The sequence below is a fragment of the Oncorhynchus keta genome, chromosome 15 (assembly GCF_023373465.1).
Source record: "Oncorhynchus keta strain PuntledgeMale-10-30-2019 chromosome 15, Oket_V2, whole genome shotgun sequence".
NCBI classification, from domain to species: Eukaryota; Metazoa; Chordata; class Actinopteri; order Salmoniformes; family Salmonidae; genus Oncorhynchus; species Oncorhynchus keta.
The window spans coordinates 27,481,083-27,496,629 of record NC_068435.1 but is presented as its reverse complement, the minus strand read 5'-3'; the positions used below and the strand labels follow the sequence as shown (position 1 = coordinate 27,496,629).

The following is a 15,547-nucleotide window of genomic DNA, read 5'->3' as shown; positions in this document are numbered from 1 at the left end:
CAAATGCTTGTTTAGCTATGGTTCAAAAGCATATTTTGAAAATCTGAGATGACAGTGTTGTTAACAAAAGGCTAAGCTTGAGAGCTAATATATTTATTTAATTTCATTTGCGATTTTCATGAATAGTTAACGGTGCGTTATGCTAATGAGCTTGAGGCTGTATTCACGATCCCGGATTCGGGATGGCTAGAATCAAGAGGTTAATGATATAAGAACAAACATTATGAATTTACTGAACATAAATGTAATAATGTTTGTGTATGGTTCAAAAGTCAAAACTCATGTTGCCTTTTGTTATTATTGAAGGACAATGAGGTTGTTATCGACTTACACAAATCCACAAGGAGTCAGTAGAAACCACATTTGTTTAAGCAGGTCAGCCATATCCGCTGTGGTTTTCAGTAAATGAGGCTGAATGAAGTATTTCACTGCCAGATGAGGCTCCGCTGATAGACAGTTGTAGTGGTGGTAAGAATTCACTCCATGGTGCTGAAGGAAAGCTCCACTGTTGGGACAGCTTTATGTAGGCCCTAACTGTTTGTGGGCACCATTTGTCACCGTTATAGTGCAATTAATGTATTGTTTTGTCGTGGCTTTGCTGGCATGCATAAAACTAAAATTGGGAGTTTGCCCCACCAAGATTTACATGCTAAAATAGCCACTGTTTAGAACAGTGCCAAAGTTGTCTTTCAACTGTAAAGGTTTAGCACAACAGAACCAGTTACAACTGAAGTATCTGTTCATCAATGAACTCGAGAAAAAGGTATTTGTTTATAACACAGCAACCACATATCATCAGGTAGGCCAAAATGCACTTCATTATCCTTTTCTAGTTTATTATATTTTATTCCATGTTATTTTTGTTAGAAAATAGATTTATGTTGACTGTGATTAGGGCATTGGAATATAAAAACATCTGCTAGGCTAAATTAACAAACTAGGCATGCATATGTCACCACATGATCCTCAAACCAAATAGTGGGAAAACTTGTGTTTCTAAAAGTGAATTCCAAGGCATTGTAGAATGACTGTAGAGCCCAATAAGGCATTTATCGTTTCATTCTTATTTAATTCTAAGTCATCTTTTTTTTAATGATTTCATTTTATACAGCCTAAATGTGAAATGTATATATATGCATGTTGTTGAAGTGCTGTTGTTGTTGTAGTGTTGTTGAAATGCTGAGCGCTCCTGCCAGCCTGTAGCGTGTCACAAATGCTTCCCAATCTATTTCTTAAATGGCAGGTCATAGCCTTGAAATAATAATAATATAGCCTAAATAATTCATTTTCGTTCCTTCTTAGGCTATGTTGGGGTTCGTTCCTTGTTCCTCGTCAATCATTGGCGCATTGGTGAAATTAGCATTCAGACAATATCTTTAAGTCAATCACAATCACTCATTTATTAATGCAATTGCAGACAGAAGTTGACAACAGGAACATAGCACGCATGCTTCTGAGTAAGTTCTTCAAAATAGAAAAGGGTACGAGTTTTTTTTATTATGCCTGCAGTGATATATCTTAGTGATGTCACTGCCTACGTCATGACCTTCTACTCATGAGACCAAACCCATGCCTACATAACTATACAAACAATAGTTTCAGTGTTATCTAAAGGCTCAGCAGTAAATGTCCACTCCCCAAGTTGATTTATAGTGGAATGTCTGACTAGTCTCTTATCTCTTACACTCCCCTGCAGAGTTCTGTCTCACATTCACACAGGGGTCTTATAACCTCTCCCCTTCTATTAATACAACATAAGCATAATCAATTATTATAATATATCAAACATTTGGTACATCCCCTATCATGACCCCAAGGTGAACCCAACAGCTACCCGGCTTGCTCCTGACTTATTTCAAATCAAATCAAATCAAATCAAATGTATTTATATAGCCCTTCGTACATCAGCTGATATCTCAACGTGCTGTACAGAAACCCGGCCTAAAACCCCAAACAGCAAGCAATGCAGGTGTAGAAGCACGGTGGCTAGGAAAAACTCCCTAGAAAGGCCAAAACCTAGGAAGAAACCTAGAGAGGAACCAGGCTATGTGGGGTGGCCAGTCCTCTTCTGGCTGTGCCGGGTGGAGATTATAACAGAACATGGCCAAGATGTTAAAATGTTCATAAATGACAAGCATGGTCGAATAATAATAAGGCAGAACAGTTTAAACTGGAGCAGCAGCACGGCCAGGTGGACTGGGGACAGCAAGGAGTCATCATGTCAGGTAGTCCTGGAGTTAGTATGTTGTTAATAGCTTGTTGAAATATTGAATGTGAATTGATAATGACAGAATCACATATTACTTCCCAAGCAAAGTACATTTTTGGTCTCCTCGGCTATAGAAGGTTGTAACGCGGCCTCTAAATGTCATAGAGATGAATCAAAGATATTCCATATGCATGAGTCACATCTTTCCCCTGCATTTTACAGCTTGTTTCTAGAATAAAGCATTGGGGACTAAAACGTCATTATAGATAGCTTTATATAATCAGGTCCATTACATCCATTAAATCTTAAGCTAACAAGGGGTAGGCTGTCAAACAGGTAGGCCTACCTCTTATTTATTGAATAGGAAGAAATGGGCTCTAACACAAAGCCATCTTGTTGTTAGTAGCCTGAAGTAAAATTAAAATGAAGACTGTTTAAATGAATTAGGCCTTCTCGAATTAGCTTTTTAGTACCCATTTTTAGCACCCAAGGCTACTGCTTCATAGTAATGCAAGTTATGTACTCGAATATGGATTATTGTGAAGTCAATTACTCTGATATATATCTTCATTGTGGGCAACGAAACAGATTGTTTTACCTCCAGTCGTCATTCTCATCTTCGCACTATCCCGCTAAAACTTAACAGGACATCAGTAGGCCTAGTCAGCTTGCACATACAGTATATTGAATTTGTTGGACAAATATGGTATTTTTTCTGAAGAAGCCTTTGACTCCCCTCCTGAAGTGCAACTGTACACAGCACAGCTATTGGTTGGGCAGCACAAAAGGCTTTAGGCTTACATCAGCAGGAGCAGGGCAGGCCAGGGCCCAGGATTGGGGCAGCCTATCCATTGCCGCGTGTAATACAGTGTAGCCTAGAGTTTACACCATCCCAGCAGCGCAAAAACACGGGAAGGAAGTATATTTTCTTAGAACTATAACTTTGCCCTGTGCTTCTCCGAGCATGGTCTTCATATAGGCTATGGATCATTGGATTGAGACCACACTAGGCACACTTGATATTGCTCACCCAGCAGAGAATAAGGGATGAGGGGCAGCATCAGGTTCACAGAGATATAATAAGCAACTAATTCTCAAACACTGAGCAATATGACATTAAATCTATTACAGATTACATGACCCTCCTCTGGACCAAAAAAAAAAAAAATTAAACCCTCCCCCTGACTGAAATTGAAAAAGCATGACCCACCCCCATTTCCTCTGGGGTAGCAATTGTATAATTTCTACCGCTCCCTAATCATATCACTTAATAATTTTGTTTCCAAAAGAGGGGTTTCATATTTTGCCTTAACACTGAGCTTGGATGTCAATATGGTAAAACATATTTAAACAAAAGCACTGGTTTAATTCAAACCCAGACAGAGAAGCCCATACCTCTTGCCAAATGCAGTGTCTGGCAAGGATTTGGTGATAATGACATACAGGTGTGTGAACAGCTAGAATTCAGGTGATTGGGATCTGGAGAGTGAGCTGCTGCATTCAGGGGATCTACGTGTTTTAGGGTGTGAGTTGGAAGCAGACGTTACATTTACCCCTCCCTCTACGAGTGGTTCTTGACGGCCTAGGAAGCTGAGCAGGGGACCTCCCCCGGGGGCGTGGAGCTGGGCGGTCAGGACGGTTACGGTGGAAAGCCAGGATCATGTCTGGGTCGAGGAAGTCCTAGGCGGGTATCCAGGACCGTTCTTCGGGTCCGTACCCTTCCCAATCCATCAGGTAGTGGATGCAACCACCCAGGCACTTGGAGTCAAGGAAGGCTCAGACGGAATAAGACATTGCACCGCTGACGTCAAACGAAGGGGGTGCGCCGAGGTGTGCCACAGGAGGATGGAGAGTGTTGCACCTCATAGTCTTGAGAAGGGACACATGGAAGGATGAGGAGATCCGGTAATGGTGGGGCAACTGGAGATGGTAGGTGACAGGATTGATGTGGTGTGTTATTTTGAAGGGACCAATGAACCGGGACTGAACCTTTTGCAGGGGTCACGAAGCCGGATGTCCCAACTAGAGAGCCACACACATTGCCCAGGGTGGAAGAGTGGAGTAGATCAGGGACACCGGTCAGCGAACCGTTTCTGGGAGAGGGAAGCTTGATGGAGGTGCCGATGTGCGGTCTCCCAAACCTGCGCGCTCCGTCGAAACCACTCATCGACGGCAGGCACAGTTCCGGGCTCTGTCTCCCATGGGAACACAGGGGTTGGTATCTGAGCACACACTGAAAAGGAGCAAAGGAGCACCATAGAGTTCTGTGTGTATTCAGCCCAGGCTAGATAGCGACTCCACTCGTGTGGTTGGTGGGTGCAGTGTTGGCGAAGGTACTTCCCTATTTCCTGATTCAGGCGTTGGTTTAGGGATGGTATCCGCAGGATAGGCTGATGGAGACCTCCAGTCGGTCACAGAAGGCTTGCCACACCCTGGAGACGAACTGGGGTCCCCGATCTGAAACGATGTCTTCCGGGATCCCATACAGACGAAACACCTGTTGAAACATGCACTCTGCCATTTCCATGGCATTAGGTAGATGCGGAAGGGGGATGAGTTGGAACATCTTGGAGAACCGATCCACCACAATTAAAATAGTCATGAAGCCTGAAGGGTCCAGCAGATCCTTGAGGAAATCCATGGCGTTGTGGGACCATGGTCTGTGTGGTGTAGGTAAAGGCTCAAGCTTACCAGTAGGTAGTTGGAAAGGGCTCTCTGTCCAAGCACAGACAGGACAGGAAAGAACGTAATCTCGGACATCGGCTGTTAGGGATGACCACCAGAACTTTCGTGTCAGTAGCTCCATGGTCCGGGGGATTCCGGGATGGCTAGAACTCAGCGAGGTATGGCACCACTGCATTAGTTGGTGTCTGATGGACAGTCTTGCCTGCAGGGGTTTCGGAGGTGCTGGTTTGTGGCGTAGGGCCTCTCGGACAGCTTCTTGGATTTCCCGCTGTATGGGTCCCACGACACAAGACGGAGGCAGGGTGCCTCGGGAGCTGGGTTAGAGGAAGGGGCATCAAATAGACGTGATAAGGAATCAGCCTTCACATTTTTCTTGCCGGGAAGATAGGTGACAGTGAAGTTGAATCTGGTGAAGAAGAGTGCCCAGCGATCATGGCTGGGGTTGAGCCTCTTAGCACTTATTAAGTACTCCAAATTGCGGTGGCCGAAAAGGACAAGGAATCGGTGATGAGCTCCCTCTAACCAGTGGCACCACTCTTCGACAGCCAGTTTAATGGCGAGGCGCTTTCAGTTCCCGACGTCATAGTTCCTCTCAGCGGGTGACAGTTTCTTGGAAAAGAAGCCACATGAGTGTAATTTGGAAGGTGTCCCGACACACTGAGAGAGAACTGCTCCCACACCGAACCTCGGATGCATCCACCTCCAGAACAAAAGGAAGGGTAGGATCTGGTTGATGGTGCGGATGTGAAGAGGCGCTTCAACGTCTCAAGGGCGGTGTCGGTCCATTGGAGGGTACAGGTATTTTGACTGGTGAGAGCTGAGAGAGGAGCGGTTGTGCTGCTGCAGTTTCAGATGAACGGGCGGTAGTAGTTGGAGAATCCTAAGAAATGTTCCTTTACGGTGGTAGGTTTGGGCCAGTTAAGCACGGCCATGACATTGCCTTCATCCATGTTTTTTAAATGTTTGTATTTTTTTTACCCAATTTCGTGGTATCCAATTGTTAGTAGTTACTGTCTCATTGCTACAACTCCCGTATGGACTCGGGAGAGGCGAAGGTCGTTAGCCATGCGTCCCCCGAAACACAACCGAACCTAGCTGCATTGCTTCTTAACACAGCACGCATCCAACCCGGAAGCCAGCCGCGCCAATGTGAGGTTGGTCCTGTAGCTGTTGGAGGACCTGTTGCACATGCTGTACGTGTTCTGCAAGGGAGTGAGAGTAGATCAAGATATCGTCAATATACACAATGAGATCATGATCATGTCCTGGAAAACTTCATTCGTGAAGGACTGGAAGACTGCGGGAGCATTGGTGAGACCGTAGGGCAAAACCAGGTATTTGTAGTGACCCCTAGCGGTGATGAATGCCGTCTTCCACTCATCCCCACTTCAAATACGGACCGGGTTGTAAGCACTACGTAGGTCCAGTTTGGAGTAGATGGTAGACTGTCCAACTTGTTCTAGTGCGGCCGGAATCAGAGGAGGAGGGAAGCGATTCCTGATGGTAAGGCCATTGAGGGGTCGGTAATCTATGCAGGGACGGAGACTACCATCCTTTTTTTCCCCAAAAAATTAAACTGGATCCAGCCAAAGACGTGAATGGATGGATGAATCCCATGTCGAGAGCCTCTTCTATATAGGTGTCCATAGCCTCATTCTCTGGGATGGACAAGGGGTAGATCTGACCCTTAGGGGGCGATAGCCCAGGAAAGAGGTCGATCGCGCAGTCCTCCAGGCGATGAGGGGGCAGAATGGATGCCTTTTTCTTGCTGAAGACACTCAGGAACTAGGCATATACAGTTGGGATGTGGGTTGGAATGGCAGACTCTGATCCTTCTATAGAGGTGGCTCAACATGGTAGACTGAAGCAGTGCTTAAACAGACGGGAGACCATGACCATGATCGCTCATCAACTCATCCCTGACCGCTGGCTACGTCCCTTCCGTCTTCAAGAGAGCGAGAGTTGCACCCCTTCTGAAAAAACCTACACTCGATCCCTCCGATGTCAACAACTACAGACCAGTATCCCTTCTTTCTTTTCTCTCCAAAACTCTTGAACGTGCCGTCCTTGGCCAGCTCTCCCGCTATCTCTCTCAGAATGACCTTCTTGATCCAAATCAGTCAGGTTTCAAGACTAGTCATTCAACTGAGACTGCTCTTCTATGTATCACGGAGGCGCTCCGCACTGCTAAAGCTAACTCTCTCTCCTCTGCTCTCATCCTTCTAGACCTATCGGCTGCCTTCGATACTGTGAACCATCAGATCCTCCTCTCCACCCTCTCCGAGTTGGGCATCTCCGGCGCGGCCCACGCTTGGATTGCGTCCTACCTGACAGGTCGCTCCTACCAGGTGGCGTGGCGAGAATCTGTCTCCTCACCACGCGCTCTCACCACTGGTGTCCCCCAGGGCTCTGTTCTAGGCCCTCTCCTATTCTCGCTATACACCAAGTCACTTGGATCTGTCATAACCTCACATGGTCTCTCCTATCATTGCTATGCAGACGACACACAATTAATCTTCTCCTTTCCCCCTTCTGATGACCAGGTGGCGAATCGCATCTCTGCATGTCTGGCAGACATATCAGTGTGGATGACGGATCACCACCTCAAGCTGAACCTCGGCAAGACGGAGCTGCTCTTCCTCCCGGGAAGGACTGCCCGTTCCATGATCTCGCCATCACGGTTGACAACTCCATTGTGTCCTCCTCCCAGAGCGCTAAGAACCTTGGCGTGATCCTGGACAACACCCTGTCGTTCTCAACTAACATCAAGGCGGTGGCCCGTTCCTGTAGGTTCATGCTCTACAACATCCACAGAGTACGACCCTGCCTCACACAGGAAGCGGCGCAGGTCCTAATCCAGGCACTTGTCATCTCCCGTCTGGATTACTGCAAATCGCTGTTGGCTGGGCTCCCTGCCTGTGCCATTAAACCCCTACAACTCATCCAGAACGCCGCAGCCCGTCTGGTGTTCAACCTTCCCAAGTTCTCTCACGTCACCCCACTCCTCCGCTCTCTACACTGGCTTCCAGTTGAAGCTCGCATCCGCTACAAGACCATGGTGCTTGCCTACGGAGCTGTGAGGGGAACGGCACCTCAGTACCTCCAGGCTCTGATCAGGCCCTACACCCAAACAAGGGCACTGCGTTCATCCACCTCTGGCCTGCTCGCCTCCCTACCACTGAGGAAGTACAGTTCCCGCTCAGCCCAGTCAAAACTGTTCGCTGCTCTGGCCCCCCAATGGTGGAACAAACTCCCTCACGACTCCAGGACAGCGGAGTCAATCACCACCTTCCGGAGACCCCACCTCTTTAAGGAATACCTAGGATAGGATAAAGTAATCCTTCTCACCCCCCCCCTTAAAAGATTTAGATGCACTATTGTAAAGTGGCTGTTCCACTGGATGTCGTAAGGTGAATGCACCAATTTGTAAGTCGCTCTGGATAAGAGCGTCTGCTAAATGACTTAAATGTAAATGTAAATGAGAGCAGTCCCCCTTGCCACCAGGAGATGGCAGGGTCATGAAGGCTTAGCCAGGAGTGACCGAAGATGATGGGTTCTTTAGGTGAAGACAATACCATTAACTGAATGACCACAGAGTGAAGGAGGCCAATCAGAAGGGTGATACTTTCGGGTCATGTGTCACGCCCTTGTCGAAGTATTTTGTGTTTATCTTCATTTTTTTGGTCAGGCCAGGGTGTGGCATGGGTTTTTGTATGTGGTGTGTATGTATTGGGATTGTAGCTTAGTGGGGTGTTCTATATTCTTTGTGTGTTTCGTGGGTGATTGTCCTTAGTGTCCTTGTTCCTATCTGTGGTAGTTTACACAAGTATAGGCTGTTTCGGTTTTCGTTACGTTCATTACGTTCGTTGTTTTGTAGTGTTTATAATTGATTCGTGTTTTACGTTTGTTTATTAAACATGGATCGCAATCTACACGCTGCATTTTGGTCCGACTCTCTTTCTCACCTAGAAAACCGTTACATCATGCTAGTCACAAGACCAGTTCCGAGAGGTTGTCCATCCAGCGCATTCATTCTAAAGGGAGGATTAACAGGGATTAGTTTGACCCTTAACTGTTGTGCCAATTGTTCGTCAATGAAATTTCCTGCAGCCCCCGAGTCCACTAGTCACTCCACAAACTGAGTGAACTCATTAACAGAAAGAAGTGCTGGGATCCCAAACTGCCTTTTGGTAATGTTCAAAAATATAGAGGTGCTTACCCGGGTGGAAGTGGAGGGGTTGTGGTTACTCTCTCCACAATATAGGCACAGGTTTTCACGTAACCTCCGGTGTCTCTCGGCAGGCGTGAGGGGAGCGCGGCCGAGTTGCATGGGTTCGGGGCTATTGGACCGTGGTGGATGAGAGAAGGGCGTGGAAGACTCGCAGGCCATGGCTGACTGTATAGGTCTGCAGTCCACCAGTAGTTCGCCAATGGATATGGACATCCGGATATATTGGTTTAGGTCCATTAAATCTCCTCTGCAGGCCAGTTTGGTCTGTAACTCCCAATTAAGACCCCTCTGGTAGACTGTAAGGAGAGCTGGTTCACTCAATCCACAGCCGGCAGCCATGGTACGGAACTCAAAGACATACTCAGTGGTGGAGCGATGGCCCGTCGCAGCTCACATAACAGTTCCCAGGTGTAATGACCTGAAACTGAATGGTCGAACACCTCCTTGAAGAGGGCGTGGAAACGTGATTCAGAGGACAGATCAGAATTTTGAGTGGCCCACAGGGCTGTGACCCAATCCAGAGCTTTGCCTGTGAGTAGGGAGATGACGAAGTCCACCCTGTCTTTGTCAGAGGTGAAGTCAGCGGGGTGATGGTCTATGTACAGGTTACACTGCATGAGAAATCCTTGACATTTCCCTGGGATGCCGTCATATTTATTAGTCATGGATATGGGGGGGGGGAGATGAACGAGAGGAGGCTGTGGCACCTGATATGGGTGAAGCATGAATGGACTGGCGAAGGAGGTCGCAGAGTTCAGCACTGCAGCACCGCTGAATCCATCTGTTGTTTTTGGTGAGTTATTCTGTAACGAACATGAGAGGAGACAGAGAGCTGGTTTCAAGCGCAGGGCGCAGCAGACCGCAAGAGGAGGCAGGTATCTGGGTCCAGGGGCAGGCAGAAGGTCATACACAGATGGTCCAAAAGGGCACAGTACAGGCAGGGAAGAGGCTAGTAACGTAGTCCGGGAGATGAGTTAATAGGTAGATAACAGGAAATCTGATAGGCTAAAGTACAAGCAGGGAACAGGCAAAAGGCATCGTTAGTGAGAGCACACTTCTCCAGTGTGCAAGTGGCCATTCGATGGTGAGCAATTACCCACTGAAGTCTGTTATGGTTTCTGGCAGTTTGTGCAGAAATTCTTTGCTTGAGCAAACCCATAATTTCATCAGCTGTCTGGGTGGCTGGTCTCAGATGATTCGCAGGTGAAGAAGCCGGATGTGGAGGTCCTGGGCTGCACGTGGTCTGCGGGTGTGAGGCTTGTTGGATGTACTGCCAAATTCTCTAAAATGTCATCGGAGGTGGTGTATGGTAGAGAAATTAACATTAAATTATCTGGCAACAGCTCTCGTGGACATTCCTGCAGTCAGCACGTCAATTGCACGCTCCCTCAAAACTTGAGACATCTGTGGCATTGTGTTGTGTAACAAAACTGCACATTTTAGAGAAATAAGCATATGGAAACATTCTGGGATCTTTTATTTCAGCTCATGAAACGTGTGACCATCACATTACATGTTGCGTTTATATATTTTTTCAGTGTATTTGCCTTCCTTGCTGTAACCCAAACCCTTGCAACACCATCAAAGTCGGCGCGCTGTTGACCTGACAATGTTGGCTGATGCAGATCGGACCTTCACTCAACTGAGTTCGGCCCTATCCTTGGTGCCAGCTGGGAAGTCTACCAAATACAATGCCACCAAAGAGTTTATATTCTACAAGCGCAGCTAACTACTTTCTGAGGTCAAGTGTTAAATATATGAAAAATACAATTCCACGGCTTTAGAATATAACCAGTTACACAAAAAATCCCAGCATGCAATGGTCCACTGGCTATAGTTTGCAATTAGCAAGCCCAGCCAAAGTCTAAATATACATGCCATTCCACATTTATTTGGGGTTGTGTTTGTGTTATAATGCTCAGATAATGCTCAATATATGATCATACCATTGTCACCAATCAACGCATAACACTCAAAATAAATCCAATTCAGATGCTGATCTGGTTGACAACACTAGCTAGCTAAATTGGCTAGCTAACCAAACCCATTACTATGGTTATCTAGCATGCGAGCTAGCACAAAATTATTATTTCCAACAATAATAGCCGAGTTTATTTGGGTTTCTCCCATTCTTCACTGCATATCCTCTCAAGCTCTGTCAGGTTGGATGGGGAGCGTCACAGCTATTTTCAAGTCACTCCAGAGATTTCAGATCGGGTTCAAGTCCGGGCTCTGGCTGGACCACTCAAGGACATTCAGAGACTTGTCCCGAAGCCACTCGTTTGTTGTCCTGTTGGAAGGTGAACTTTCGCCCCAGTCTGGGATCTTTGTCACTCTGAAGCAGGTTGTCATTAAGGATCTCTCTGTACTTTGCTCCGTTCATCTTTCCCTCGATCCTGACTAGTCTCCCCGTCCCTGCTGCTGACAAACATCCCCACAGCATGATGCTTCCACCCCCATGCTTCACCATAGGGATGGTATTGGCCAGGTGATGAGTGGTCCCTGGATTTCTCCAGATGTGACGCTTGGCATTCAGGACAAGAGTTCAATCTTGGTTTCATCAGACCAGAGAATCTTGTTTCTCATGGTCTGAGAGTCCTTTAGGGGCCTTTTGGCAAACTCCAAGCAGGCTTTTGAGTGCCTTTTACTGAGGAGTGGCTTCTGTCTGACCCCTCTACCATAAAGGCCTGATTGGTGGAGTGCTGCAGAGATGGTTGTCCTTCTCGATGCTTCTTCCATCTCTACAGAGGAACTCTGGAGCTCTGTCAGTGACCATCGGGGTGTTGGTCACTTCCCTGACCAAGGCACTTCTCATCCGAATGCTCAGTTTGGCCAGGCGGCCAGCTCTAGGAAGAGTCTTGGTGTTCCCAAACTTCTTCCATTTAAGAATGATGGAGGCCACTGTGTTCTTGGGGACCTTCAATGCTGCAGAAATGTTTTGGTACCCGTCCCCAGATTTTTCCCTCAACACAATCCTGTCTCGGAGCTCTACAGACAATTCCTTTGACCTCATGGCTTTGCTCTGATATGTACTGTCAACAGTGGGACGTTATATAGACAGGTGTGTGCATTTCCAAATCATGTCCAATCTATTGAATTTACCACAGGTGGACTCCAATCAAATTGTAGTAACACCTCAAGGATGATCAATGGAAACAGGATGCACCTGAGCTCAATTTCAAGTCTTATAGCAAAGGGTCTGAATACTTATGTAAATAAGGTATTTCTGTTTTTTATTTTGAATAGATTTACAAACATTTCTAAAAACCTGTTTTTGCTTTGTCATTATGGTGTATTGTGTGTAGATTGACGAGGAAAACATTTATTTAATCCATTTTAGAATAAAGCTGTAACACAACAAAATGTAGAAAAAGTGAAGGGGTGTGAATACTTTCTGAAAGCACTGTAGGTGTCGGGAGAGGGCGCATGTTCTGATAGGGAGGCATCTGATGAAAAACCAACTACACTCTGTATGGCAAGGCTTGTTTAATGTTTTATATTAAGACAAAATCACATTACATATGCAATCTCAGGCCTGACATACAATACTGAACTAAAATAACACAAAATTAAGTTGTAAAATCTTTCATTTTGGGGAACATGATCTCAAGCCACTGTAAAATACAATTTCAACAATGTATGTTTTTCACACAGAATATCAAAAAGAAAACTGCCATTTAATTATAATTGCAATGAAATAAATGTAAATATATTATAAAAAATACTTTTGCACGTCATCCCTCAGATAAGAAATGTACAAAATATTTCCAAAGAATTAATGTAAAATAAATTGCACTGCAATGTGGTACTGTTTTTAGTTTTAATTGTCATGCTGCTAATGAAAAGAAAAACAATAATGGAATTTGAAATCCGATGCCAATCATTCATTTGACAAAAGTGGTAAACCAACATAACAAAAAAAAATCTCCATAATATCAATATGCTATATTATGCTTTATTATATCCTATGCTATAATATTATATATTACATTGTGAACTGTGACGTGTTAGATATTGTAATGAAATGTAAGATCATGCTTTCTCATAAAGTGTTGCTCTACAGTAAATGGATGTCCTCTCATCATTTTGGTTTATAGAATATTAAAGTATATTGTGTTTCAGTTGCAACTTGACTATTAGCACACACAGTGATGAACAACCAATGTTTTGCTCCTCTTAATAACAATAAACCAAAATGTACCATTCTGAGATGTAGACAGGGATTTACATGTTGATTCAAAACAATAGCCTACATGACAAAATAGCAACACAAAAAATGTGAAGAAATGACCTAATAATAACAGCTTTGCTTATGTGTTCAGTGGTGCAATTTAAGGAATTTCATCATCCAATTCAGATTGCTGTGGGCATGTGGGACACTGACATTATTTGGAAGGATACATTCTGTTTGCAGATGCTGTTACAGCCTTCAACAGTAACAGCTAATAATTTTATGTTCATTTCAGAGGTTTTCACGACAGTCTCTCATGCTGTCTACATTCCCCTTAGCTCTCCTAATCCTCCAGTTCTTCTCTTCAGCACACACTGTGTTGTCTGTGTAATGCTACTCTGAATTAATCACAGCAATTCCCAAACCACATGATGTGAATATGAGAATCTTAACATGGGGAAAGGCTGACATAATCTTGTTGGCACTTGTAACATAAAAACATTTAATATTGTGGGTTATTCTGACTTACTGGGTGAAAATGAATCTTATGAATAAGGAAATAAAATGATTAGACATAAAACATACAGCCCCACTGTACTCAAATAAACAAATCAAATAACACCTATAGAACACAGGAGGTTGTCGGCACCTTAATAATTGGGGAGGACGGGCTCCTGGTAATGGCTCGAGCGGAATAATTGGAATCGTATCAAATACATCAAACACATGGTGCCATGTGTTTGGTGACATTCCATTCACTCTGTTTTTGGCCATTATCATGAGCCGTCCTCCCCTCAGCAACCTCCTGTGCTACAGAACTAGACACATTGATACCAACAAAGGCATAGAAGTTCAGGCATTAGTTAAGCGTGTGTATAGTGTATCACTGCCCATGGAGCTGAAGTTAAGCCACGTTCTGTCCTTTACCTTTTAGCATATAGCCACCATCATAAATACATCCCTATTGGCCATACAGTATTTATTTTGTTCAATATTCAGGGTACAGTCAGTGTACCCAGAAGGAAATAGTCCAAAACTGAAAGCAGAGTGGCTGAATCTTGAAGGCACATTGGATATTGTCATTACAATAAGTAATATGCTGCTTGTTTGTACAATAAACCTTTTCATGACAATATCATAGCACTTCCCTCTCAAAAGTCACAATGTTGCCAAACGTGAACCTGTCATATCATGCCAAAAAACAATTTTCCAAGAAGAGCCATCATCATATGTAGCAAGACCGGGGAAACAGATAAAGCATGCTGAATAATTTGGCCCCCCCAAAAAATTATCTGCAAGATAAAAGACACATTTGTGAGGAAATACCAGTGCTACTGTGTGGAATGGTGCAATGAAGGGATGCCATGGTTGTGTAGCATGCCATTGTATTCTACACATAATAAGGACTGCAGTGCAATCAAACAAATACATTACAATGCAATACAATCAAATGTCAGTGACATAAACCTTAATGTGTTTTTCAATATGTGCAGGGAGAGCATTTTGTCTCTAAGCAACTCACTTGGTACTCATTTGGCAGCAAAGGAACTAGAAGTGTACATTATGTGCTTGACCCATTAAATGCAGGCATAAACATCTCTACAATCAAAGCTAAAAACATTAGGACATCAACAGTAATGAAAAAAATAAATATAAAAAGTGATATTGTTTTTTAAATGTTTAATTCTCAGTCCAGGTGATGCTGTAGTTGTAATAATGGCTCTATGTGAATGACTGATATCATGTTGCCAAAACTCCTCCAACTCCTCACTCAATGTAAATACATTATAGACAAGCCAGCCAATGCACACATCTAGTCCATGGGGAAATCTTCCTATGCCCCATTTACACATTATTCATTCATCATCATCATCATCATCATCATCATCATCATCAAAGAAAGCCTTGTCCTCACACAGCGAAGTGTAAAGAGCAATGGGCACACCACTGACTAGTACCAAAATGTGAATGTCTGATTAAATGAACCATTCCTTCTTGCTCTCATCAATGGTTTCTGTGAAGGCTGGGTCATTGACAATGATGGCTGCATCGGCACAGTCCGCAGACTCCGCCCCTTTGGCCTCATTGGTGTGGTAGGAGCCCTTGTGACGGAACATATGGCGAATCAGGAACACCAGGGTGCAGAGGATGGTGAAGATGACCACAGCAATGATACCTACAAGTATAAAGGACATTATGAGGTACATGACAATGTGTTATTTTGAAAAATTGATTACTGGATTTGGCCCTT

The 15,547-nt window shown here is 44.6% G+C and overlaps 1 protein-coding gene across 1 annotated transcript in view; it reads right to left on the bottom strand.

The window, feature by feature from the left end:
• Positions 1–12,596: 12,596 nt before the first annotated feature.
• LOC118395212 (contactin-associated protein-like 2) overlaps positions 12,597–15,547 on the bottom strand; it is a 67,709-nt gene continuing 64,758 nt past the window's right edge. Inside the window, exon 25 of the mRNA XM_035788964.2 lies at positions 12,597–15,472. Coding sequence (XP_035644857.2) covers positions 15,273–15,472 — 200 coding nt within the window. The 3' untranslated portion in view covers positions 12,597–15,272. The remainder of the gene's footprint in view (positions 15,473–15,547) is intronic.